At 41.2% G+C, this 26,231-nt stretch overlaps 1 protein-coding gene across 2 annotated transcripts in view; it reads right to left on the reverse strand.

The window, feature by feature from the left end:
- Window positions 1-933: 933 nt before the first annotated feature.
- LOC140719729 (ephrin type-A receptor 7-like) overlaps window positions 934-26,231 on the reverse strand; it is a 671,000-nt gene continuing 645,702 nt past the window's right edge. The window contains exons 14-17 of one of the 2 annotated variants that reach the window (XM_073034552.1): window positions 21,075-21,224; window positions 20,511-20,704; window positions 12,540-12,704; window positions 934-2,500 (exon numbers count right to left, since the gene is read on the reverse strand). In XM_073034552.1, coding sequence (XP_072890653.1) covers window positions 2,386-2,500; window positions 12,540-12,704; window positions 20,511-20,704; window positions 21,075-21,224 — 624 coding nt within the window. In that variant the 3' untranslated portion in view covers window positions 934-2,385. Of the gene's footprint in view, window positions 2,501-12,539; window positions 12,708-20,510; window positions 20,705-21,074; window positions 21,225-26,231 lie in introns of both variants that reach the window. The other variant, XM_073034551.1, reaches the window with a different exon arrangement.

Here is a 26,231-nt window from a genome sequence, read left to right on the forward strand (position 1 = left end):
TCATTGTGCTATATTAACATTTGATATTCAGAAAATCTGCAATATAAATGCATATAATATTGGTATAATTTGATGATCAATAGATAATAGGCAGTAGTGTGCACCATATAATAGATTTTCACTTTGAGCCTAATTGGAATAGAATCTCCAACTCTCAGACAATTAAACAAAGGAAGATGAAACTTGTTGCTACTCTCCGTCAAGATACAGACTGTTACCATAATACTGGAGATCACTCCAATTCCAATCTTTTTTTAAATTAAATCAATGCAATAAGAGTCCATACTCTCACTTAGTAATGATCAGATCTTTTCATCCCTGCTGGAGCGATTCACTGTGAAACATAACTTCCATATGACTTGCTTTGCCTAGATTGACCAGCTTTCTAGAACATGTAAAATACTATCCTTCTTAAACCAATTGAGAACTTAGATCAAGTTACTACACTGGCCTTGTGATTCATGTTATACAGCCATAGAATATGATTTATATTATTATACAAATAAAATAAACTATTCTGGAAACATTAGGAACAGAACTAATGTGCAAAGCTTTCTAATACACATCAGCTGGTCAGTAAATCTTATCAATGGTTGCACTTCTTACCGATTAATCATTTTAGTGAATTTGTATTCGCCCAGTGAATGATCAAGTCTCTCAGGAACAACTAATAATATTAAGCATTTTTAATTGGTGTTTTTCCTGCATGAGGTACCCTCACATGTTAAACTGAACCAGCTACAAGTAGTGAGGTTCAGGCCAGGGCAACAATAGGATCAAGAGTGGAAATGAAACTGGTATCTCAAACCAGCACGCACACAAAGTGCTGGTGGAATTCAGCAAGTCAGACCAATCAGACACTTTAAAACTTTTTGGCAAAAGACCAACTAAAAGAAAATTCTGATTCAGATTCAGTATCAACGGGAATAACTTCCTGTCAACTCTGTTTCACATTGGTGTCTTCAGTTGGTCTTGTGCGACGCAAAGGAGCAAATCATTAGGAAGCAGAGAAGATGGTTGTGGTGAAAATGAAAGCAGATCTTAATTGCCAGAATATCCGAGCATTGTAATGGAGAGCTGGCAAATATGTTTCCACTAGTAAAGTGTGATACCAGAGGTAAAGCAAAACCATGGATTGTTTAAGTATGCAATTAGCATAAATCTAAAATGTAATTAAAATAATTTATTAATTCTTCCTCCTTGGGGCAAATGCTTTCTGTTTCCATTAAATATATGGAGCAATGCTTCTATGTTTAATAACACTTTTTTATTCCTTTATGCAAATATGATTATTGGCTCTGCCCATCCCAGTCACCTTTGGAGTGGTGTTGCTGTTTATCGACAGTGTATCATGAAGCTTAATGTGAAGGGGCTCAAAAATTGCCACTGAACAGAGCCTGAATGACATTAATGTTCAGTACTCCTAATGCAGGCTCGGCTAGTTCATGTAATATACGCTAAACTCTTAGGATAGGCCCAGGTTTTGTGTCAGAGGAGTGTGGGCAAAAAAAAAAGGGAAAGATGAAATACTTCCTCTTCATCTTTCTAAAAGTATTGGATTTTCTATTTAATTTTTACCTTGAGTCATTGTTTTAGAAACAGGAGATATGAGGTATATTTCCACATTCTGAATGCTGTATAACATTCGGATTTTTCTGCATTGAAGGTCATAAGGTTTATTGCTTAATGACCTATAGGCTGTGACAACAATGTTAAATTATCCAATCCAATGAAAATGGTGCAATTCAGGAACATGCACAAATGACCCAGTTAAACCTTTAGGTTGCCAGTGGTTCTCCAAACTCCTGTTGTGACAAGGTGTAAAGACTTGACCAGAAGTTAAATCCCACAATGCAGCTTGTTGGGATTAAGGATGGTCGGGCACTTGAGAGATATATGACTGAAGATATTTCCATAGGTGATTATGTAACATAATCCTGGACATTCAAAGAATGCCAAACAAAAGGCTCAAACAAAATCTCAAGTCCAAGCTTATGTCTCTAGTTCACAGTCTGTTGACACAGAGTCTCCCGCCTATCATAGCGAGCAATGTTTACTGAACCACAAAATGACCAAACAAAAACCGAGCCAATACAAAAGAAAGGTAACCCAGCACTCTTGCCTGCCTCCTGTACTTTTCCTATTTTATCCGAGTTATAGGAATGCCATGTATCCAGTTGTACTAACAACCCATTCGGAAAAGCCCCTTGCTGAAATCACCTTTTTTAAAAAAATGTTATAATAAAGACTGGCCCTCTGGTCCTCTTCACCGGCCATCCCACACACAGGCCTCATCTTGCAAACACACTGCTTTCAACCAAGCAGTTTTTGTCGACATCTCGTCACGAACATAACTCGCAGGGAAGATCCAGCTGAATGCCTTTGTCAAACCTGAACACCCCGGCCGTGCATTTGTATAACCTGTGCTCGTAGAGTCTGAATGCTGCTCAGGATTTGTTTCTGATGTTCAACGCATGTAATCCCCAGGCTCATTACATCCCTGCGGAAGAAAATCAAACAGAATTTAGTGCTGGCGGCCCATGTGCTCGTGCCTATTACAGTTGCTAGGAAAGAGGACCTTACAGGTGATTGAATGAAAGGACCACCTAAGTATAATAATCATACCAACATAATCAGTCTGTACTTGTTCCCACTTCTGGTGGGATTTCATCCATTAAATTACCTGCCACGACTCTCTTATTGAAATCTCTCACAAATGACCAAAGCTGAAAAATCAGAATAGACTCGCATCTCATCCGAAAAGACTAACCCTTAAAGGCTGTGCGTTGGTTGATGGCTTCAATTGAGATAGATGAGGCAACCCAGGCATTTGAGTGAGGTGGTGGTGGGGGGGTGGAGGGGGGGGAGTGTGGTCTGATATGTTCCATCAAGGTCAGTCTGATTTGAATGAGATTTATTGCGAGTGATCACGTAATTCTTTCCATCTGTTTTTCAAACACTGTACTCCAAACCCTTAGTATTCCTTCATGAAATTTGTTCTTCCAAATGTTCCATTCTCTCTAACTTATCATCCTCCACTGAAGTTCCAATTCTGGTAGACATTCACAATAATGTTAGAAAGAGTACATCCTGATTTTACCTGCCACTGGGACACAACGGTAACAATCAGCAGTGTGAATATGGAGATAATTTTAAATTCATCTCTGCATATAGTCAGAGAGAGTGACACATTCCAGATTTGGTCTCTTCACCTGACTGCCTCCATGCCAATCATTGGTCATTTGTACTAATCCAAGATTCTCGTAAACTCTTCCCGGATTTTTCCACCCTACAGAGCACCCAGATGTGGATGTGATCACAGGAAGAATGTTTAAACTCCACAAAGACAGCACATGAGGTCAGTATCAAACTCAGGCCACTAGTGTGGTGAGGCAGTGACTCTGCTAGTTGTGCCACAGTGTAATCAATCATCTTTGAAAAGCTTGGTGATCTGATAACCAACTGGCTTTTAGCTTCATGCAGGGTGATCTATACAGATAAGTAGTTACTAACAGTGGAAGAATCAAGGCACTAGGGCAACCAGACATTAATTTATAAATCTGTAAATGTTTTTAAACATCATGACACTCTTTGATAAATTACAAGTCTTTAAGAAGAAACACAAGACATGCTGGAAAACTTGAGCAGCAAACGCAAAGTGCTCGAGAAAGCCAACAGGTCAAAGCTGACAGCTCGGGGCATTAGAGTTCAGAGTTCAATTCCGGCCCTCTCCGTAAACAGGTTTGTACGATGCTTCCCATGTGCGCGTACGATTCCTCTGGGTGCTCTGGTTTCCTCCCACAGTTCACAGACAGTTAGTAGATTAATTGGCCATTGTAAATTGTCCCATGATTAGGCAGGGATTAAATCAGTGGGTTGCTGGAAGGGGCGGACGAGCCTGCTCCATGCTCTATCTCTCCAAATAAAGTAAGAATACTTATTGGGTCCAGTTAATTCCTTTTGCACCATACACTTACATATATCTATGTATATTGCCTAGCTACAGTGTGTGGAAGGAATCACAACAAATTGGAGAGGAACAGCACAGGAGATGCTGGATAGATTCAAAGGATTCAAAGAGTTCAAAGTCCATTTATTAAAGTACGTTTCAATTATACAACCTTCAGATTCATCTGCTTACAGGCAGCCACAAAGTAAGAAACTCGAAAGAACCCAAATAAAAAAAAGACCAACACCCAATGCACAGAGGAAGAGGGGGAGAAAACACAAATCATGCAAGCAGTAAAAGCAAGCAACAGCATTCCGAACCAAACTGAGTCCATGGATCCAAATCACAAAGCGGCTGGAGTAGGCCCATAGCCTCGATCTCAGTTCATCATCTAGAGGGGCAAACGCTGCGAAGCTCACGAACACGAAGCACGTAGCAGCTGGAGCAGTCTCACAGCCTCAGCGCCACGGAGAGTGGAGTAAAACGTCGTGGAGCGGAACCGGCTCGATAACCTGCCATTTCAGTCCATCAGCCCGGCACTTAAAGTGTCCCAGCTTTATATTTTACCAACAGAGCAACACTGCCTTCCTGCCTGTACTCGACCTTTCCAAAATGGCGCAGCGCCTAGATGGATCAAACCTTGCTCCAGGTGTAGGTAGGCGCATTCTGAAACAACTCTGCTTCACTTGCTCTAACTTTGTTTCTGAAATTTCAACTCCTCCACTTCTCTCCATCTTCTCCTGGAACATGATTCGACCTTGCTCCAACTCCTGCATACCTCGATCCTCAGATCTGCTTCGCTCGGCTCTTCACTGTTTGCGATGATCGTTTGCCACAATCTTCTATGTAAAACGTGTTATTAATAGAGTATTTACTCAAATTTCATGCTTTGAAAGCCATCACTAAGCTGTTGCCCACCTTCAGTAGTGCCATCTTAAACCAGATGCAAAAGGGAGGAAGGAATCAATGCTGATGGGAGAAGATCGGCAGTGAAGAGCAGCCTCGGGTGGAACACAGGCTTGATGAGACAAATGACCAGTTACTGCGCTGCGGCACAATGTAATTTCTTCATTCTTCATAAAGTTTTATTTTAATTGACTCCCCTTGCTATCCTGGCTTCACAATTATTATTCAACATTTATTGACTTAAATGGTCAATTAATGGGTAATGTCTGGATGATTTGACTTTGGTTTGCAAGTATCCTTTCATTCTATTAATGTGCTAAACTACTGGAAGTACAGAAGTGGTTTTAAAACACTCAGAGGCTGGTTGGGAAACTGCCTTAATGGAGGATGTCATGGTTTGTCAACAGACGCCAAGGCCAAACTGCCATTAAAGCCAGCAGCCATGCCTGCGGGTTTTGGCATCAGTCCTCCTATGACTGTTGAGACCTGGCCCCTGTGGGCTTCAGGAAGCCAAGCACAGACCTGTGCCATCTGTTAGATGCCTGGCTGGGGCAGCCAGCCTTATTGTTGGTGGCAATCAAGGTCACGTCCTCCTTTGGCTTTACTGCTTCCTTGCATTCCATCTCAGGGGTTACAGGTCGGGCTAGTACCACCTCAAGCAGCTCAGTTCGGCAAGGCCCTTTTCTGCAACAGTTAGATAGGTTTTTCCACAAGCACTATATCCTAATTCAGTTGGTCAGGGAAGGCATTCTTTGGCTATAAGATACTGTACACCACAGAGGGTGCTTCGACTTTTCTAATAATGTTACGAATGAGACTCTTAATAAAATAAGTGTCTTATTTTCTAAGTAACAATTTGCTAAACCATAGAATTTATGTTAACAACTCAAACTACCTGCGTCTCAATATCACCAAGACCAAGGAGATGGTGGTGGACTTTAGGAGATCTAGGCCTCATATGGAGCCAGTGATCATTAATGGAGAATGTGTGGAGCAGGTTAAGACCTACAAGTATCTGGGAGTACAGTTAGACGAGAAGCTAGACTGGACTGCCAACACAGATGCCTTGTGCAGGAAGGCACAGAGTCGACTGTACTTCCTAAGAAGGTTGGTGTCATTCAATGTCTGTAGTGAGATGCTGAAGATGTTCTATAGGTCAGTTGTGGAGAGCGCCCTCTTCTTTGTGGTGGCGTGTTGGGGAGGAAGCATTAAGAAGAGGGACGCCTCACGTCTTAATAAGCTGGTAAGGAAGGCGGGCTCTGTCGTGGGCAAAGTACTGGAGAGTTTAACATTGGTAGCTGAGCGAAGGGCGCTGAGTAGGCTACGGTCAATTATGGATAACTCTGAACATCCTCTACATAGCACCATCCAGAGACAGAGAAGCAGTTTCAGCGACAGGTTACTATCGATACAATGCTCCTCAGACAGGATGAAGAGGTCAATACTCCCCAATGCCATTAGGCTTTACAATTCTACCGCCAGGACTTAAGAACTTTTTAAAAGCTATTATTAATGCTTTTTGAGATAGTGATTTAGATGCATATCATATTTTTTTACTGAGTTAAGTATTGTATGTAATTAGTTTTGCTACAACAAGTGTATGGGACATTGGAAAAAAAGTTGAATTTCCCCATGGGGATGAATAAAGTATCTATCTATCTATCTATCTATCTATCTAACAATGAACAATTACCTTTTACCCGCTTTCAAATCTCAGCTTTTTATATGAATTCTTCATAACTATGAGTTAATAAATCTTAGTAAGTTTTCAGAACATCACTAAACGTAGGAGATCTAGAGTCTAGTGAGGCAAGGTTCATGTGCATTACAACTAAAAATTTGCATACTTCACACACAGAACATTCACACCTCTCAGTGGTGATTCATATTACAATGAGGTTTCAATAATCAAAGAATATTTGCATGCTATTTAGCAGTAAAAATATCCAAATTGTGTGCTAGAACACTACAAAATAACGCCTGTTCAAATTATAGCTTGAAATAGCACTGTACCACCAAGGTATCACTAGCTATAAATAAAATTATGAAACTAGCTTGAGCTAAGATTATATTTTGAATGTGATATTATGGTTGTTTTGTTGATAACACTGGAGTAATATGTTAAGATTTTCCAGTTTGACTTTATGCAGAGAAAATACTAGACTATTTTTTAACCTGATTTCCTATAAGTAAGCAGCAACCAATATCCTTGCCTCTCCTCGGGTTGGCTAGAGCTGTTCGGGAGTATAGTATTTAAACTAATTTGGCAGGGGAGTGGGAACTGCCACGATAATGCTGAAGATGAGGGAGCTGGTTTACAAACAGAAGCAACATGTAGTGAGTAGAGGCTGTTGACAGGGCAGAATTGCAGTTGACAGGATAAATTGCAATGTAAAAGGCAGACAAAACCAAAAAAGGCAAATACTGATAGGACTGAAGGTGTCATATCCAAATGCGCACAGTGTACAGAATAAAGTAGATGAACTTCTAGCACAGTTATAGAAAGGCTTGTATAAAGTTGCAGGCCTCACTGAATCGTGACTGAAAGAAGATTTAAGCTGGGAGCTTGAAGTCCAATGATACAGATTGTATCAAAAGGACAGGAAGCCAAAGGGCTGGTGGGCTTTGCTCTGTTGGTAAAAAATGAAATTAAATCATTAGAAAGAGGTGGCAAGGGGTTAGAAGGTGCTGAATCATTGTGGATAGGGCTAAGTAACTGTAAGATCATAAGGACCCTGATGGGAGTTGAAACAGTAGTAAGGATGAGATCTACAAATTACAATGGGAGATAGAAAATGCATACCAAAAGGGCAATGTTACAGTAGTTATGGGGGTTTTCAATTTGCTGGTAGATTGGGAAAATCAGATTAGTGCTGAATATTGAGGAAAATTTTTAAAATAACTACAAGATGGCTTTTTAGAGCAGCTCATGGTTGAACCCACTAGGGGATCAACTTTTCTGGATCAGATGTTGTGTAAGGAATTTGAATTAATTAGAGAGTTTAAGGTAAAAGAACCCTAAGGGGAAAGTAACGTGCTTGAATTCTCCCTGAAATATGAGAAGGAGAAGTTAATGTCAGGTGTATCAGTATTAAGTGGAGTAAAGGAAATTACAGTGGCATGGGAGAGGAGATGGCTGGAATAGATTGCAAAAGAACACTGGCAGAGATGATGGTAGAACAGTAATGGCTGGAAATTTTGGAAACAATTCAAAAGCTGCAGAATATATACATACCAAAGAGGAAGACGTAATCTAAAGGAAAAAATGACACAACTGTGGCTAACAAGGGAAGTCAAAGCCTACATAAATGCTAAAGAGAGAGCATATTATAAATCAAATATTAGTGGGAATTTAGAGGATTGGAAAGCTTCTAAAAACCTACAGAAGGCAACTAAAAATGTCATTAAGTGGTGAAGATGAAATATGAAAGTAAAGTAGCAAATAACATTAAAGAGGACACCAAAAGTTTCTTCAGACACCTAAAGCGTAAAAGAGAGGCAAGAGTGGATATCGGACCACTGGAAAACAATACTGGAGAGGTAGTAATGGGAAACAAGGAAATGGTGAATGCACTGAATGAATATTTTGCATCTAGCTTCATTGAGGAAGACACCAGGTGGAGGTTCAAAGTGTCAGGGGTCATGAAGTGTGAGAAGTTAACATTTCTAGAGAGAATATTCTTGGGAAACTGCAAGGTCCTAGGGTCCTGAAAGAGGTGGCTAAAGAGATTGTGGCAGCATTAGTAATGAACTTTCAAAGAATCACTAAATTCTGGAATGGTTCTGGAACACAGGAAATTTACAAATGTCAGTTCACTCTTCAAGAGGAGCGAGAGGCAGAAGAAAGGAAACTATAGTCCTGTTAGTCTGACCTCAGTGGATGGGAAGATTATTAAGCATGAGGTCTCAGGTTGCTTGGATGGATTTAATAAAATAGTCTGTAGTCAACATGGTTTCCTCAAGGGAAAATCTTGCCTGACAAAGCTGTTATAATTCTTTGAAGAAATAACAAGCAGGATAGACAAAGGAGAGTCGATTGATGTTGTGTTCTTGAAAGCCCTTGAAAAGGTGCCACATATGAGGCTGCTTAACAAGCTGCAAGCCCATGGCGTTACAGGAAAGATTCTAGGGCTGATAAAGCTGTGGCTGATTGGCAGGAAGAAAAGGGCGGGAATAAATGGAGCCTTTTCTGTTTGGCTGCCAGTGACTCGTGTTGTTCCACAGGTGTCTGTGTTGGGACCGATTCTTTTTACGATATATGTCAATTATTTGGATGATGGAATTGTTGGCATTGTTGCAAAGTTTACAGGTGGTATGAAGATAGGCAGAGGGGTAAGTAGTTTTGAGGAAGTAGAGAGATTACAAAAGGACTTAAACAAGTTAAGGGAAGTGCCAGATGCTATAGAGTGTACGGAAGTGTATGGACATGCACTTAGGTAGAAGAAAGGAAAGGGTTGACTATTTTCTAAATGGAGAGGAAATACAAAAAAAACTGAGGCACAAAGGGATTTCGAAGCCCTTGTGCAGGATTCCCCAAAGGTTAATTTGCAGGTGGAGTCCGTGGTGAGGAACACAAGTGCGACATTAGCATTCATTTCAAGAGGACTAGAATATAAAAGCAGGACGTAATATTGAGACTTTATAAAGCACTGGTGAGGCTTCACTTGGAGTATTTTAAGCAGTTTTGGGCCCCTTGTCCTGGAAAGGATGTGCTGAAACTGGAGTGGGTTCAAAGGAGTTTCACACAAATGATTCCAGGATTGAATGGCTTGTCATATGAAACACGTTTAACGGCTCTGGACCTGTATTCACTGGAATTCGGAAGAATGAGAGGTGACCTATTTGAAACCTATTGAATGGTAAAAGGCCTTGGCAGAGCGGATGTTGAAAGGATGTTTCCTATGGTGCGAGGTTCTAACACCAGACAACACAGCCTCAGAGCTCAGGGATTTCCTTTTAGAACAGAGATGAGGAATTTCTTCAGCCAGAGGGTGGTGAATCTGTGGAAGTATTTGCCCCAGGCAGCGGTGGAGGCCAAGTCTTTGTGTATATTTAAGGCAGAGGTTGATAGGTTCTTGATTGGTCAGGGCATGAAGGGATATGGGGAGGGGGCAGGTGATTGAGGCTGAGAGGAAAATTGGATCAACCATGATGAAATGGTGGATCAGTCCCAATGGATCACATGGCCTAATTCTGCTCCTATATCTTACAGTGGTTTTATAGTACAATGAACTGACAGATGTGCTGTCCTCAAAAATCTGAATAAAAATGTCATAGTATGGTGATGTGAAGAGCAGTCAAAGCCTTCAGAGTCACACACCAGGTAGCGTACATACTGTAGGTCAGAAAAGCTAACTGAATAAGAGACTGGTAACACAAATTAAGATCTCACACGAGGAGATCTGCAGATGCTGGAAATTCAAGCAACACACACAAAATGCTGGTGGAATGCAGCAGGCCAGGCAGCATCTATAGGGAGAAGCACTGTCGACGTTTCAGGCCGAGACCCTTCGTCACTGTATGTAGAAGTGGGCATTTAGCCGAGGTGGGGTTAGGACGAACTACTCAACAGATCTGGTGAACCTGCAGTCTCTCTGTGCTATGCTGGCCTGCAAGTATGTAGTGCTTGTATTATGCCATTCTCAAATTGGAGAGCAGGTAGATGTACAGACAGTGTATCGGGTGACAATCACCAGGGGTTGTCTTGGTATCATATGAGTTAGTGTAACTCTATTACAGCACCAGTAACCAGGTACATTCTGCTGCTGTCTGTAAAGAGTTTGTACATTCTCCCCGTGACTGCATGACCTCTGGTTTGCTCTCACATTCCAAAGATGTACAGGAAAGTAGGTTAATTGATCACGTGGGTGAAATTGGGTGTGCAGGCTGATTGGGTTGGCAAGACCGACATTTCTAAATAATGTCTTCACTTAGAGCTCTCAGGAGAGAGACGGGCAGCTTGCTGATCATGAGGATTACTCATCTATGCCCTGAACTGAGGCTGCGGCCTGCAACTAAAAGGCTCTTGGATTGGCTGTGACTGGGTTTTTGTGGCTGTAAACTCACTTCTGTGAACTTCAGTTCTGAATGATATTTGCTTACTTTTATTGTTTACACTATTTGTTTTTTTTTTCTCTGCACACTGGGTGTTTGACGGTCTTTCTGTAATGTGTTCTATTGGGTTTCTTTAGTCAAGGACTTCTGGTCAAGATGGCACCTGAGTCCAATGCTCCTTCGATTGACATCTTCTGGATAGAACATATATTTTGCTTCTTTTATGTCTTTTACGTTTGTTTTTCAACTTGAATGTGACTCTGGAACTGTTGAAGCCTGTGATTTTGCAGTTTGGAGATTGTTTCCAGCATTCTGCGGTCTTCGTGAGGATTTCAGGAGACAGGCAGTGTGTGCTAACCTCGTGAAGGGAAGGCTGCAAGCCTATGTTCAACCCTATTTCACTGATTAAACTGTTCATCGATTAAACCGTTGAGGGAGATAGAGACCTCAAGGTGAATGTGGAAGGTAAGCGCCAGCTGCCTGCTTATTGATCGCTGGTGGGATCGCTCTACTATCGGAGAGGGGAGATTGCCTTTTGATCACTGGTGGGATCGCTCTGCTACGGAGAGGGGAGATTGTCTTTTGATCGCTGGTGGGATCACTCTGCTACAGAGAGGGAAGAATGCCTTTTGATTGCTGGTGGGATCGCTCTGCTACGGAGAGGGGAGACTGCCTTTTGATTGCTGGTGGGATCGCTCTGCTATGGAGAAGGGAAACTGTCTTTTGATTGCTGGTGGGATCGCTCTGCTACGGAGAGGGGAGACTGCCTTTTGATTGCTGATGGGATCGCTCTGCTACGAAGAGGGGAGAATGCCTTTTGATTGCTGGTGAGATCACTCTGCTACGGAGAGGGAAAGGCCTGCTGCTGTGCCTGGACAATGCTATTCAGTATTTCTGCATTTTGGATATGGACTTGGACTATTGACATTTTTTTCAGACATTGTCTTTTTATATTCTCTGCTTTTCGTTTGATTTTTCTGATTTTTATGTGCGGGGGAGAGTATTTGTGGGATGTTCCATTTTGTTTGTTTTCTTTGTGTGGGGAGGAGGGATTTGGGGATTGATAATTGTGCTGCCGTTCCTTTCCTTCTTGGGTTTTGTGACTAAAAGAACAATTCCAGAGTTCTATACTTTAATAACAAATGAACCTTTGAACTTTTGCTTTGTGGCTGCCTGTAAGGTTGTACATAGTATACATGCTTTGATAGCAAGTGTATTTTGAATTTCTTAATGACTCTACAATCACTGAAGATGTTCCTGAAAGTGTTCAGCTAACAGGCAAACTCCCAAACTTTTAAATAGGCCCAAGGATGGTAGAAATATGGAAGGTTAGATTGACCTGAGAGTCGATAAAAAGGTCAGCATAACGCCATGGACTGAAGAGCCTGTGCAGTGCTGTAGTGTGTTAAGTTTTATGCTTACAGCTTCAAACCACGGAGTGGAGAAGTCAGATTTGATTAGAAGAATGAAGTCCGCACAAGCTCCAATATAGATTGAAAAGTATTCAGGGCATATAAATTAACAAATAAGCTTCAAATACAAGGGATGTGTTGCACAGGTTGAGTCACACTATACACTTCCACACTCACACCAATGAGGAAATAGACAGGCGGATGGCAGAGTTACTTACTGCACTGTCATTCTTGCGACGGACTCCAGGTAACAGTATCCTGCAGCGGTGAAGTTGTCTTTATACCTGCTCATCTCAATGGCTTCCAGCCACTCTCCCACCGAGTCAAAGCACGGGAATGCTGCAAAGTTCTGGTCCATGAGAGGAATATGCAGGTTTTGAGGTCTGCTGGTCAAAATAAAAGAGGTGAGATCAACAACAAACCCCTGTAATAGAGAGGAGAGTTTTTCAGCGGTCCCTGTACATCGCAAAGAGGATAGTGCAATATGTTCTGCCATTTGTAAGCCATCCATTCCCAGCAGTGTTGCTTGTCGGCTCTGGTTTGTCACATTCCATCATCTACTGCCCTATTTTGCCTCCACTTACAATCCCCTGGCCTCTGAGGCTATTTTCACTCTTACCTCTTCCATCTGCCTCCTCACCTGGATTCAACTTACCACTTGCCAGCCCTTGCACCACACCTGACTACCTTCCCTCAGAATGTAGGTCTAGATCAAAGGTCCCCAACCTGGGGTCCACTGACCCCTTTGTCAATGGTCAGGTTCTGCGGCACAGAAAAGGTTGACAACCCCTGGTCTGATGCAGAGTGTCAACCTGAACCATTGGCTGTCCATTCCCTCCACAGATACTGGCTGATTTGCTGAGATCTTCCAGTAATGAAAGCAAGCATGCAGGTACAGCAGGCAGTGAAGAAAGCTAATGGCATGCTGACCTTTATAACAAAAGGATTTGAGTATAGGAGTAAAGAGGTCCTTCTGCAGCTGTACAGGGCCCTGGTGAGACCACACCTGGAGTATTGTGTGCAGTTTTGGTCTCCAAATTTAAGGAAGGACATTCTTGCTATTGAGGGAGTGCAGCGTAGGTTCACAAGATTAATTCTCGGAATGGCGGGACTGTCATATGTTGAAAGATTAGAGTAACTGGGCTTGTATACACTGGAATTTAGAAGGATGAGAGGGGATCTGATTGAAACATATAAGATTATTAAGGGATTGGACACACTGGAGGTAGGAAGCATGTTCCCACTGATGGGTGAGTCCAAAACTAGAGGCCACAGTTTAAGAATAAGGCGTAGGCCATTTAGAACAGAGATGCGGAAAAAAATTTTCACCCAGAGAGTGGTGAATATGTGGAATGCTCTGCCCCAGAAGGCAATGGAGGCCAAGTCTCTGGATGCATTCAAGAGAGAGTTAGATAGAGCTCTTATAGATAGCGGGGTCAAGGGATATGGGGAGAGGGCAGGAACAGGGTACTGATTGTGTATGATCATCCATGATCACAGTGAATGGTGGTGCTGGCTAGAAGGGCTGAATGGCCTACTCCTGCACCTATTGTCTATTGTCTATTGTCTATTCTGTTTGCTACTTTAAGTCAACAATGTGGTTATGTTAAACAAAGAGATTCTGCAGATGCTAGAAATTCAGAGCAACACACAAAATGCTGGAGGAACTCAGCAGGTCAGGTAGAATCCATGGAGAGGAATAAACAGTCCACACTAGTTAGAGCATGGCAGGAAAACAGAGGACCAGGAGAAACGGGCAAACTTCACCCAGACAAGGTCAGAAGGGAACTTATTTGCTGGGGATGTGAGACAGTTGCTCTATCTATAGGACCTTCAATTTGAAAGGCACAAACTCGCAACTGGTTCACTAACGACCTTCTGGAGGGAATCTACCACCCCAGGACTGGCCTAAATAAGGGCTGAGACCCGTGTTTGCTTTATGTGATTATGTTGCTGGGCTGGTAATTATCTCTCTTAATAAGCCAGAAAGAGAAAAAGAGATCCCTCAAATGATACCTAAATTTTAAACTTACAAAAGTCTGGAAATTTAAAAAATATACACATAGAGTCTTTGCTTTGGATAGATTTGATGATTCCAGCTGAAAATTAGTCCCATTTTGAAAAGTGTTCTGCATTTGTACATCGGTCACACAGAAAATCTGCACTGATCCACTCAATTGGGAAATATCCTAAAATGTAATTTGGAAGAAATTTGCTTCAGAAGAAATATTTCATGATATATTAAAAGTGATGGCTTGCTAACATTTGATTAACACAGTTCAAGATGGGATTATTGCAAAATGATAAGCATTTTATACCAGAGCAGGAATCCACCATCTGTGAGAAATCCTATTTTAATATATATTCAAATAAAATGGACTTATTTTTGGGTTAGAATGTGGTGCAGTCATCTGCTCTAAGCAACTGCAAGACAAAATGTTCAATTTTAAAAAATAATTAAATGACTTTACCGAAAAACTCCCTTTTCTTTAATGCCTCCTCAATTTAATGAGTGCAAACTGCAGATGCCAAAAGAGAATAATTCATTCTGAGGTGTTTAGATAATGCCACGAACAAGCTAGCTTCTGATGTAGCCCAAAAGTTATCGCAAAGACCCTGAAAGATCAAGCTTTGTTAAGAGCAATAAGCACCTACCATTTGATGAGCTTTTGAGTTGCTTATGCTGATATCAGGGGAATCGCACAAAAGAAAAATCGCCACAATCAAATGGAAACTCCCTAATCAGGTTTTGTCAAAATGTCAGCAACTATTTCAAATATTTCCTAAGGACACAGGACATTCAGCCGATTGAGTCAAAGCTTACTTTTAATGTAATTCCATCAATCCATTCCCAGCAATTTTGTCAAACATGCTTCTGAACTTTACATTGACTCTCCTGCCAAAAGCATGCACACTAGAGGCAATCCACACTATTTGGAACGTGGGTGGAAAACGGAGAACGGGAGAAACCCACGCAATCATAGGGCGATGGCGCAAACTTCACACAGACAAGGCCAGAAGATAACCTGTTTGCTAGAGGCGTGAGCTAGTTGCTCTTCCTGCAGCTCCTTCGACTTGAATGCCGCAAACACTCAACTGGTTCACTAATAGCCAATCTCCTGAGGACTGGCCTATGTAGACCTCCAGTCGCATCTTTGCGATTGACACTTAAACACCTGCTGCATTACATCTTCCCAATGGAACTTGGAGTGGGTAATAATTGAATAAAGACAGGCTGTGTTGAGTCAAAACATCGAAGAGTTTGACTATCCCATGTTTGATTTATCTTTGTGAAACTTGTATCTATTGGAGTACCTTGTTGGTTTTATTGGATGTTGCCCAGACCGGAAATCATGATTGGTGCCAAAGACTCAAGGGTGGTATCACGAGTGAGTAGGAATTTGGAGTCCCTCAACAGCAGCCACAATCAAGTGGTGACTAAAAATCGAGAGCCCTAAAATCTTTCTGAATTGCTATGTGGTATTTAGTGCTTTCTGTTTCTACGATAATAAATTGGGCTTAAGCTACATTTCTATGCTTGTTGCCTTATTACCACAACACCTGGTCACTCAACGTGTTGGGTCTAATTAATCCAGCCCATTACAGTCACACATCCTTGAGGATGAGGGGAAGACGAGGAGGAAGACGAGGACACTGTTGAAGGCAGGAGTAAGTTGATCACCTTGACAAATGGGCATGAGGATTAATGCTCTGCTTTAGAATAACATGACACAGATAGTAAATGTGATAACGTTGACCATTATTCCCTTCCGCATTTGCAATTAAATAATATTGAGTAAGTTGGGCTCAGTTATCCAAAGTATCTTTGACAGCAGAAGGGTTTCAGCTGCTGTTGGAATATGGGAAGCAGTTTTGGGCCCTTTATCTAAGAAAAGATGTGCTAGCGTTGGAGAGAATCTCGAGGAAGTTCATGAGAATGATCTCAGGAATGAAAGAGTTAACATATGAGGGAAACTTAATGGCCCTGGGTCTGTACTCACTGGAATTTAGAAGAATGAGGGGGGGATCTCTGAAATCAATCATATATAGAATGGCCTAGATATGGAGGTGGATGTAGAGAGGATGTTTCCTACAATAGAGGAGTCTAGGACCAGAGGGAACAGTGAGGATGAATATCTTTAGCCAGAGGATTCTGAATCTGTGAAATTCATTACCACAAACGGCTGTGGCGGCCAAGCCATTGGGTATATTTAAAGCGGAGGTTGATAGGTTCTTGATTAGTAATGGTGTTAAAGATTCTGTGGAGAAGACAGGACAATGGAGTTGAGAGGGGTAATAAATCAGCCATGATGGAATGGCAGAGCAGAATAAATGGGAAGAGTGGTCTAATTCTGCTACTCTGTCTTAAGGCTTTGAACAGTCCTGCAGATCATTGTGGCAATGAAGAGTACTCAGGATAATGAGAAACACCAGCAAGCAAAATTGTACAAAAACCTTTCAAAGGAGAGTGCCTCAGCTTGCCAGAAACCTAAATGCAGAGATTTAGAATCAAGCTTGCAGATATCAGAGAGATATTAACTCAATAAAATTTTTTTGTGTTTCAATTTGGAGATCGGATGTTTGGAACCATAATAAATAGAACACTGTTAAATCCCACAAGCAGCTGAATTACTTAATTCGTTGTTCAACAGAGCAGTTTTTGTCAGGGTTTAGACAGAAGAATTCAAAGGAAGCTAGGTCACTTACAAAAGAAAGAAAGGATTACACTTATATATCTGGATGGTGAAGCACTGGAGAAGGCTTGAGGGGCACATAAACATCACCATATACATTAGGACTTCCAGGACATTTCTCCACTGTAGACTCAATTTGATCAGTGTACCTCCGGAGTTAGTCAACAATCTGAAAGGCTTAAAAACTGCAAGAGATACTAAGACTTCCTACAAAGGGTAAATTAAGAAAATCTCAGGTATTACACTAAAAAAAATTCATGAACAAGCACATCGCTTGTTACTTTGCAATCAATACAGTACTAGACTTCTAGTCCAGCATTCTACTGAACATCACATATTAACCCTCTGCTGACACCAGCACCAAGAAAGCACAGAGAGTGCTGCAAGTGGCCATCTCTGGGTGCCCCCGCTGGCAATTTCTGTTTGAGTTGCAGCATTTTCAGGGCCGCAATGTTTTTAATTGGCATGGGAGAGGGATAGAACACAATATGGCTCGAATATTTATTATTGGACGTGAGCACCTGGGGCAGAAATTGCCAAGGGAGAAAATGGACACCTTGAATTGACCACCAGGAATAATGACTTTGTTGTAATAACATACAGCAGTATAAGACTATAAGACCATAAGATATAGGAGCAGAATTAGGCCATTTGGCCCATCGTGTCTGTTCTGCCATTTCATGATGACTGATCCAATTTTCCTCTCAGCCTGAAACTCATATCAACTCATGCCCTGACCAATCAAGAATCTATCAATCTCTGCCTTAAATATATATAAAGACATGGCTTCCACCGCTGCCTGTGGCAAATAATTCCACAGATTCACCACTCTCTGGCTGAAGAAATTCCTCCTCATCTCCATTCTAAAAGGATGCCCCTTAATTCTGAGGCTGTGTCCTCTGGTCTTAGACTCTCCCATCAGGGGAAACATCCTCTCCACATCCTCTCTATCAAGGCCTTTCACCATTCGATAGGTATAAGGTGTAGCTAGTTAAAGTATTGCTTTGCAGTTCAGAAACCCATGTTCAACCCTAATTTCGAATACCATCTGTGTAGAGTTTGCATATTCTCTCCTTGGCTATGTGGATTTCTGATGAGTGCTCTGGTTTCCTCCCACAATCCATAGATATTCATTTTAGCATGTAAATTGGCCACTGTAAATTGCTCCTAGTGTGTAGGTGTCACGGTTCAGTCAGTGAAGTCTGCATTCCGGTACACAATCCGGTCTGTGGATTCCATATTCCAGCTATTCCTTGTTTCCGTTGTTCCGTTGGATGCCTTAATTGAGGCACCTGATTCTCATTAATAGCTCTGGGGTCCAGTGTTTCCTTGCTGGACCATCCTCGTCAGAGTCTCCGTCAGAACCCACACCCAGAAGCTTGGCTCTGTGTTTTGTATCCAAGAAGGGTCCCGACCCTGTGTCCTGTGTTCAAGAAGAGTCCCGGCTCTGAGCCCGAGTCAAGTCCAAGCCAAGCCAGAGTCCTAGTCAAGAGCCAAGTCTAGACCCAAGTTCCGAGTCATGACCTGAATTCCCTGTCAAGTTCAAGTCCCAAGTCCACGTCCAGGTTTTCTGGTTTGACACTCTATGTCTACATTCATGTTGTCCTTCTGTCCTCGCTCCTTGGCTTCCCTAGCATTCTTAATAAACATAGTCCAATTCCTAGCACTTCGGTGTCTATGTCTTGCATTTGAGTCCGCTACCAACGCCACCTTGTGACAGTAGGTGAGTGATAAAATCTGAGTGGGGTTGAACCAATATTGGAATATCATAACATTTATGTAAAATGGCTTAATGTAGAGTTAATGTAGAATGGGTTTATGTAGGGTTAATATAAAATAGATGATTGATGGCTAGTGTGGGCTTGAAGGGCTGAATGGCCAGTTTACATGCTGCATCTCTCCAAGACTCATCCTTGTAGCCCTTCTCACTAGACATTTGACCAAGAGCACAGCAAGACTTCACCATCTGGATGACACTGTTGATTTGGTGCATGTTGACTGACATCATCTAACAACCTTTGTGAATGAGCATTGATTAAGCATTGAGGACCACCAATACATATCTGACAAGAGACCATGTGAACATCAAGTACCCATGGTTAACAATCAACTTGCAACTGAACTCCGTAAAAACATTGGGCTGACACAATGCACTTCTGACCCAACGTGTTTTTCAGACTGATCTTAGGTCATATTTAATCCTCTTGAAAAAGCTGGTGTCCAAGATGTGAGATAACATTGCTAGATAGAGGGACTATTCTCTCTACTTATATTCCTCTTTGGCAGTTTGATGTTCTGTCAAAGTTTCAGTGTGGATTGTGGGTGAATTAATCCATCAGTCACCCCAAGATCAGGTAGCGCTTAGTTGCAGTCCAAGGTAGAAATCCACAGAACTACACTGCGGATAAGCAAAATACATGGCCTTTCTCACACCCAAAATTGGAGTAATACTGACTCATTGTGCTGCTGAATGAATGTCTTCTGTAGTTGCTAAGATATGGTCATTACTGCATTTTTAATTGCATTAATGATGAGCTAATGGGAACACTGTCCAATTTAGCTCCAGAGCAGAACCCTTTGCTTCACAAACAATCATCACTCAGATCAGTTATTCAAGGCTAAATTAAAACTGCCTGAAATCCAGGGCCAATTGAAGGATCTCAAGTGATTAAGAAACTCAAAGCAATATCCTTCATGTTGACTGATTTATATTTCTACAAATGACTTTGAATAAGAGGTAGTATGATGTTTCCAAATTAGTTTCAATTGGCACCATGGGCATTTTGTCACTTCTGAGGCAGACTTTACACTTGCAAGTCAACACACGCAAAATTGTGGAGGAACTCAGCAGGCCAGGCAGTACCTGTGGAAAAGAGTAAACAGTCGACATTTTGGGCCGAGACCCTTCATTGGTGCTGCCTGGCCCAAGGAGTTGCTCCAGCATTTGCTTGTATTGCTTTAGACTTCCAGCACCAGCAGATTTTCTCATTTGCACACTTGCAAGTGCCAAGTTAGATGCTGTTAAACTGAAGGTAATGGTAAATTTATTTATTGAGATACAGCATGGAGGAGACCATTCCAGCCCTTTGAGTTACACTGCCCAGCAGCCCTTCATTTAACCCTAGCCTAATCATGGGAGAATTTACAGTGACCAATTAACCCATCAACTGACCCTGTGGGTGGACCCAGAATAAACCCATGCAGAGACAGCGAGAAAGTACAAACTCCTTACAGTCAGTGGCGGGAATTGAACTCTGGTTACCTGAAATGTAAAGGGTTGTGCTAACCACTGTGCCACCGTGCCACCCTGATTAGGGATTCACAATAGGACTTTAATGGCAATCTCTGAATGTAGTTCAACAATTTCCACATGGAGTTCTACAGTCTCCAGCCCAAGGCAAAACACAGTGAATCAACAGGAAAACTATCCTTGGTTTGATTGAGTGGTAGACTAGAAACTCAGTGGAAAATCCCAAGGCTCTAGTTAGCATTTACCTGACGCAGCCATTTGGGATGTTTTTCAGGGTGTCAGGATTGCGCCCCATCTTGTTTAGAATGCTGACGATCTGTGCAAATTTGGGCCTGTCATTGCGATCCTTCTGCCAACACTCCAGCATGAGCTGGTGCAGCCGAGATGGGCAGTTCATCGGCGCAGAGAGGCGGAACCCTTCCTCCACTGCTTTGATCACCTACAAAGGCAAAACGGCAAGAGTGAGCACCCAAGAGCTGTGAAAATTTCCAAGCTGTCATTTAACAAGTTTAACCTGTGTCAAATCTACAATAATTCCACAATTTTGATGCTGCTGTAATGTTACAAGACTCCAGACCAAAATATCATACACTTGTATATTTAGTAATGTTAATAGTCAATTATGGATCATAAATATTTTGGAAGATGGCAATGGAAAATTAGATTATGCAAGAAATATTTAAAGATAGCCAGCAGATCCATGAATGTTGAAATATTATGTTTTGTCATTGAGTTTAAAAAATTCTCATCACACTTTTTGTTGGATACATGCCTGAATTGAATATTTACAATTAAAACATCAAACTCACGTCTTGATTGGACATGTCCCAGTAAGGTCGTTCTCCATAGGACATCACCTCCCACATAACAATCCCAAAGCTCCACACGTCGCTTGCTGGGCTGTATCTGTGGTATTGGATAGCTTCTGGAGCTCCCCATAGGACTAACGTCTTCCCACCCTGTTTCAGAAAGAGTTGCCAGATTCTAAGCCATTGAAATCTCCAACATCTGGTGAATAGCAGATCCTGCACTCAAACGTCTCCTAATTTGGATGCAGAGGAAACTTGAAAGTGCTCGAGCTCACTGAAAGAGGTTCTTAACTTATTTTACCTGGGGAGGATGAGTATTGCAGTCAGTTCCGAGCACCACTCTCTTGAACGCATATATTGATCTGGGAGTGATAGAAATTCAACAGAACAACACCGTGACTAAAAAGATTGTAAAGACTAGGCTTGCATTCTCCAGAAATAGAAGATCAAACGATGATCTCACTGAAGGGTTTGGATCGTTAAAGGAGTTAATACAACAAGCGGGTTTACCTAAAGATTGGGGCTTAAGGTTTTTGAATGATGTCAGGAAGTGATTGATCACATGGTATGCTAAAGATATGGAATACATCCTAGAGTTAATTGAACACTCTGAAACCAAAACTGAGTTTGTTAAATGAAGAGCATTCAGGGATGAGAGATAAAGAAAGGGTGTTGGAGTTAAAATTTACAATGGCCAAGATCTAACAGAAACTCAAAGTGGCTTTGAGAGGACTCCTCAGCTTCCTTCTGTACCTGAGATTCAAAGCAACCCCTGTAGGTGTTTTACAAAAAAAAACGATGAGAATGTGAGTAGTGGGAATTAGTCAGGAAGAACTACCTTCAGGAGAAGAAATAGTTTGTTTACTCCTTTACTTTTATATACTTTATAAATTGTTCTGAGGAAACATGTACCAATGCTTGTCTCTTCATGGAACTGATGAAAAAACAGATGAAAAACAATGCAACAAGGGCACAAGAGGAACAGGAGGTTCAGGAGGCAGCAGGTTTGCCTCAGTGCCACTTTACATCTTAAAAAGGGCAAGAGCTCCACTTTCCTGCCAAATCCTTAGTGATCGACCAAATCTTGGATTATATTCCTTGTTCTAGACCCTGCTAGTAGGGGAAGCATCTGCTATCCTGTCAAATCCTTGAGAATGTTTAAACATTGCAATAGATCTCCTCTTAATCTTCAGACTCTAAAGGATATAGCTAATTTTCTTCATACTTTCCTCACCAGACATTTCCATCAATGTAGTGCCAGGGAGCCTTCAAGGTAAATATATTTTTGTATTGTTACGAAGACAAAAGAAGTTCTACTTCACAAGATACTTTTCTCACTGTGTAGTATGTATGGCACAGAAAATATGTTAATGTCCTACTCAAGCCTCTTCCCATTTTTTCTCATCTAAATCTATCAACACAACCCTCTTTCTCCCTCATATACTTGTCCATCCTCCCCTTAAAGTCACAAGTTCCACTTTTTTTGGGTAAGAAAGTCTCCTTTCAATTCCCTGTTCGAGTTCTGGGTGGCTGTTTTATCTTGATGCCTTCTCCTCCACAAATAGAATCACTCACTTTGTATTCACTGTCAACAGATTCCATAGTTTAAAAGCCCTCTGTTCACTCGTCCCTTAAACTTTTTATTCTACATCTATTCATTCTTTCCTAATTGGAATGCCCTCCCAATCCTGGTGTTGTTCATTGTTAGTTTTCCTTTGCCTCTATGTTTTATGTTAGGGTGAGCAAAACTGCTTGCAATACTCTATGTATTCTAACCAAGAATCAATGCAGATTTAGCATAACTAACCTATTTTGCTATTTTTTTGCTTTGAAAATAAATGCCAATGCTTGTGTTTTATTTATGGCTACCTACATCTTGAGCAACGTTCCATGATTAGTCTGTTTTCAAAGCAATATTCTTTAAAAGCTGGAACCAAAATTTTCACAAGCACAACAAAGTTGAATTTGAAAAGGATATCAACATTGCTTGTTTGAAGGGTGGAGATATGCCTTTACCAGAGGAGGTGTAAAGTGCTTCTTCCCTCTGCTAGCCTGCAGGTTACCCTTGGCCAAGGTTTAGTATCTGCCTCCCCCCCCCCCCCCACCCCCAATCAGGGTCATGTGAAGCCATGAGAGCAGGTGGTGGATAGTCATATGTGCATATGCAGGTGCATATTACAAATCCATGTTATGTGACCATTGACATCATGCAGACCAAACTCTGAAGAGTATCGATAATGGCTGGAGTCATCGGTCTTGTAAAGCCATTCCCTAGAAGGCAATGGCAAACCACTTCTGTAGAAAAATTTGCTAGGAACAACCATGGTCAAGGAAAGACCATGATTACCCATGTCATATGAAATGGCACATAACGAACGAACAATAGGAGATACTTCAGAGGAGTTGGTCAACAATTCACAAGTTATGGAAACAGTTGTTATTTGGTTGCAGGAACCAATATTTTTAAAAATGGAGCAGTCTCTTTCTAGCTTATACATTCTTGGCATAATGTTGAGTCTTTATTTCCTGTTGCTCTGATTATGTCCTTTGACAGAACTGCTTGCTTTTAGAATATAATTTGAACAGGAACATTTTCCAGCAACAAATGTCTCTCCTTACAGGAATAACCTACAGTCTCAAAGCATGTCTCCTCTGGGTAATCTGCTTTGGGTTTAACGTTCGGCTTTATGAGAGATCAAGGAGAAACGCTGCTCAATTAACAGTGTGCAATCACCAAGTGCCCTTAAACCAAATGATATGTAATTTGTTGGCATCAATTAAAGTTTGTGGTCAATCATTAACCAAATGATCCATTAACATTTCTGGATTAAGTAATTAGCCATGAAATCTGCAAATTCAGCCACAGAACAAGCAATAGTTGGCATAACTCTCTAAAAGCCATAATTGAAAAAGCAATTTTAATTGAATTCTCCTTTATTTGAATGATGTTCATATTTCCTTAAGTTTAGAAAGCTGAAATTTGACTTAAATGAGCTGTTTAAAGTTAGGAATTTGATGAGGTAGGTAACTATTTAAGAAGCTTAGCAGGAAGAAAATCATTCCAAAAAGATTGAAAAAAGTGGAGAAAATTCAGGAATAGAGGAACAACCTCTTTGCTTAGCATCTCCAGTCTAACATTGTTGATGAATCCCCTTATTCCTGGAATCAATCTGATAAATCTTTTCTGTTCTCTCGATGGGACCTATACATTTTTCCTAAGAGATGGTAACGAGACCAGGAAGCAAAACTATTGATGTTCCCTAAGCTATGTTTTGTACCGGTTAAACATAACTTCCACTTTTTCCTCATTCCAGCATCCCATGTACCTTGTGACCAATCTAACAATGTGCTCTGCCATCTTAAGCGCATATGTATCCAGATCCCACTATTCATGCACGCCCTTCAGAACTAGGCCATACAATCTATATTCCCTCCCCTTATTCTTTTTTTTTCCAAAGAACGTTATATCACTGACCTCTACGTTAAATATCATCTACCACTTGTTATGCTTCAACTCTTTTTTTGATTACTTTGGCTGCAATTTTGCTAAAAAGCCTTGAGCATTGGGATTTATCAAACAGCCTCTACAAATGCATGCAGGCAAGACCTGCTGCACCGTCTTCATCAACCATCCTTCTTACCTCATCAAAAACATTCAACCAAGTTTCTTAAAGTCCATTTACCATCAACAAATCATTCCGAAATTCCTTTATCAACCGAAACGTTTCAAAACGGCCACTATTATCTTTCCCGATTATTATTTCTAAAAGCTTCCTCAGATCTTGGCCTACGGTTTGTCTGCCATGTCCTTAACTCTGTCGTTTTGAACGAAGTGTTACTTCTGTCATTTTCTACACATGTCTGGTGTCTAGAGAAGGTTAAAAAGTTATGACAACCTCTTGTGCGACAGCCACTCACTCTCTCCCTCAGGAATTTTGGAAGCATCTCATCCAGACCTTACAACCTGTTTACTTCAAGCAGAGCCAGCAATTTTCCTTAGCAATTTTCACCCTATTAATTATCTCTCCTACCACTTCACGTGCTTGTCTTTCCAAAGGCTAATTAGAAAGCAGCAACACCTTCCTATTCTGACCACACTGTTCATATTTATACCCAGTTAGAAATCTGAACTGTGAGTAACTCTTAGCAACTGGAGTTATACAGGCTCACAAAGATGGAAACTGGCCCTTTGGCTCTCCATATCTATACTGCCCAAGAAGCACCCACCTGCACTAATTTCATTTACTCGCACTTTGGCTGTAGTTTACTGGACAATGACAATTCAAATTTATTTAGACTTTTTATTATACTGAAACAGACTTCTTTATCCCCTTCACCCAAGTTGCCCATCTTTCCAGTACCCTCGCTTGCCTAATCTTTCAGATGCTTGCAGTTCCACTCATAAAATATTGCACACATTATGGTCAAGTTTCACAGTTCATGTCTCAGCTGTCAGTAATTACCAAGTAACCAGTTCTCTCTGACCACCTAACTAACTGAGACTCTGTTTCTGACACCAGTAAATAACACTATACAAAAATAGAATTAAGGTTAACTAAAATCTGGGAGCACAATGTTAAATTGAAAGCATAAAGAGGGTAATGGAAGTTTCAAACTTCTTTCTCAAAGGGCTGAAATAATTAACTGAAACATTCAAAGCTATGATTAACAGCTTGGATTAGGTATCCACTTGAAGGAGCATAGAATAATGATACAGTAATATGATTCGGGCAAGATATAACTAAACTGGGTAAAATAAAATAAGGGGTGACTAGCTCTTCCAGCTACAGATCATACCCCTGCACATCTTTCCTAAGTCAGATATCCTTGCTGCTTCCTATCAATTTTATACACGATCCATCACGAGGAGCTAGACTAGGATTTAGTATGACTTTTCTCTTTGTCATACGATCCATGTTCCTCCTATCTCCTGGCTGCTAAAGTGCAATGCTGCTATCAGAGGTTTAACGCAAATTCTTCAAAGAGAGGATAACAGGATTTGGCTAACACTGCCTTTGGGGTGATCCTGTCTTAATGTCATCATTAACGTAAGAAATTCTGCAGATGTTAGAAAACCAGTACAATGCAGGCAAAATGCTGGAGGAACTCAGCAGGTCAGGCAGCGTCTATGGAAATGATTAAACAGTATTAGTTTTG

Source organism: Hemitrygon akajei, chromosome 32 (genome assembly GCF_048418815.1).
Source record: "Hemitrygon akajei chromosome 32, sHemAka1.3, whole genome shotgun sequence".
NCBI lineage: Eukaryota > Metazoa > Chordata > Chondrichthyes > Myliobatiformes > Dasyatidae > Hemitrygon > Hemitrygon akajei.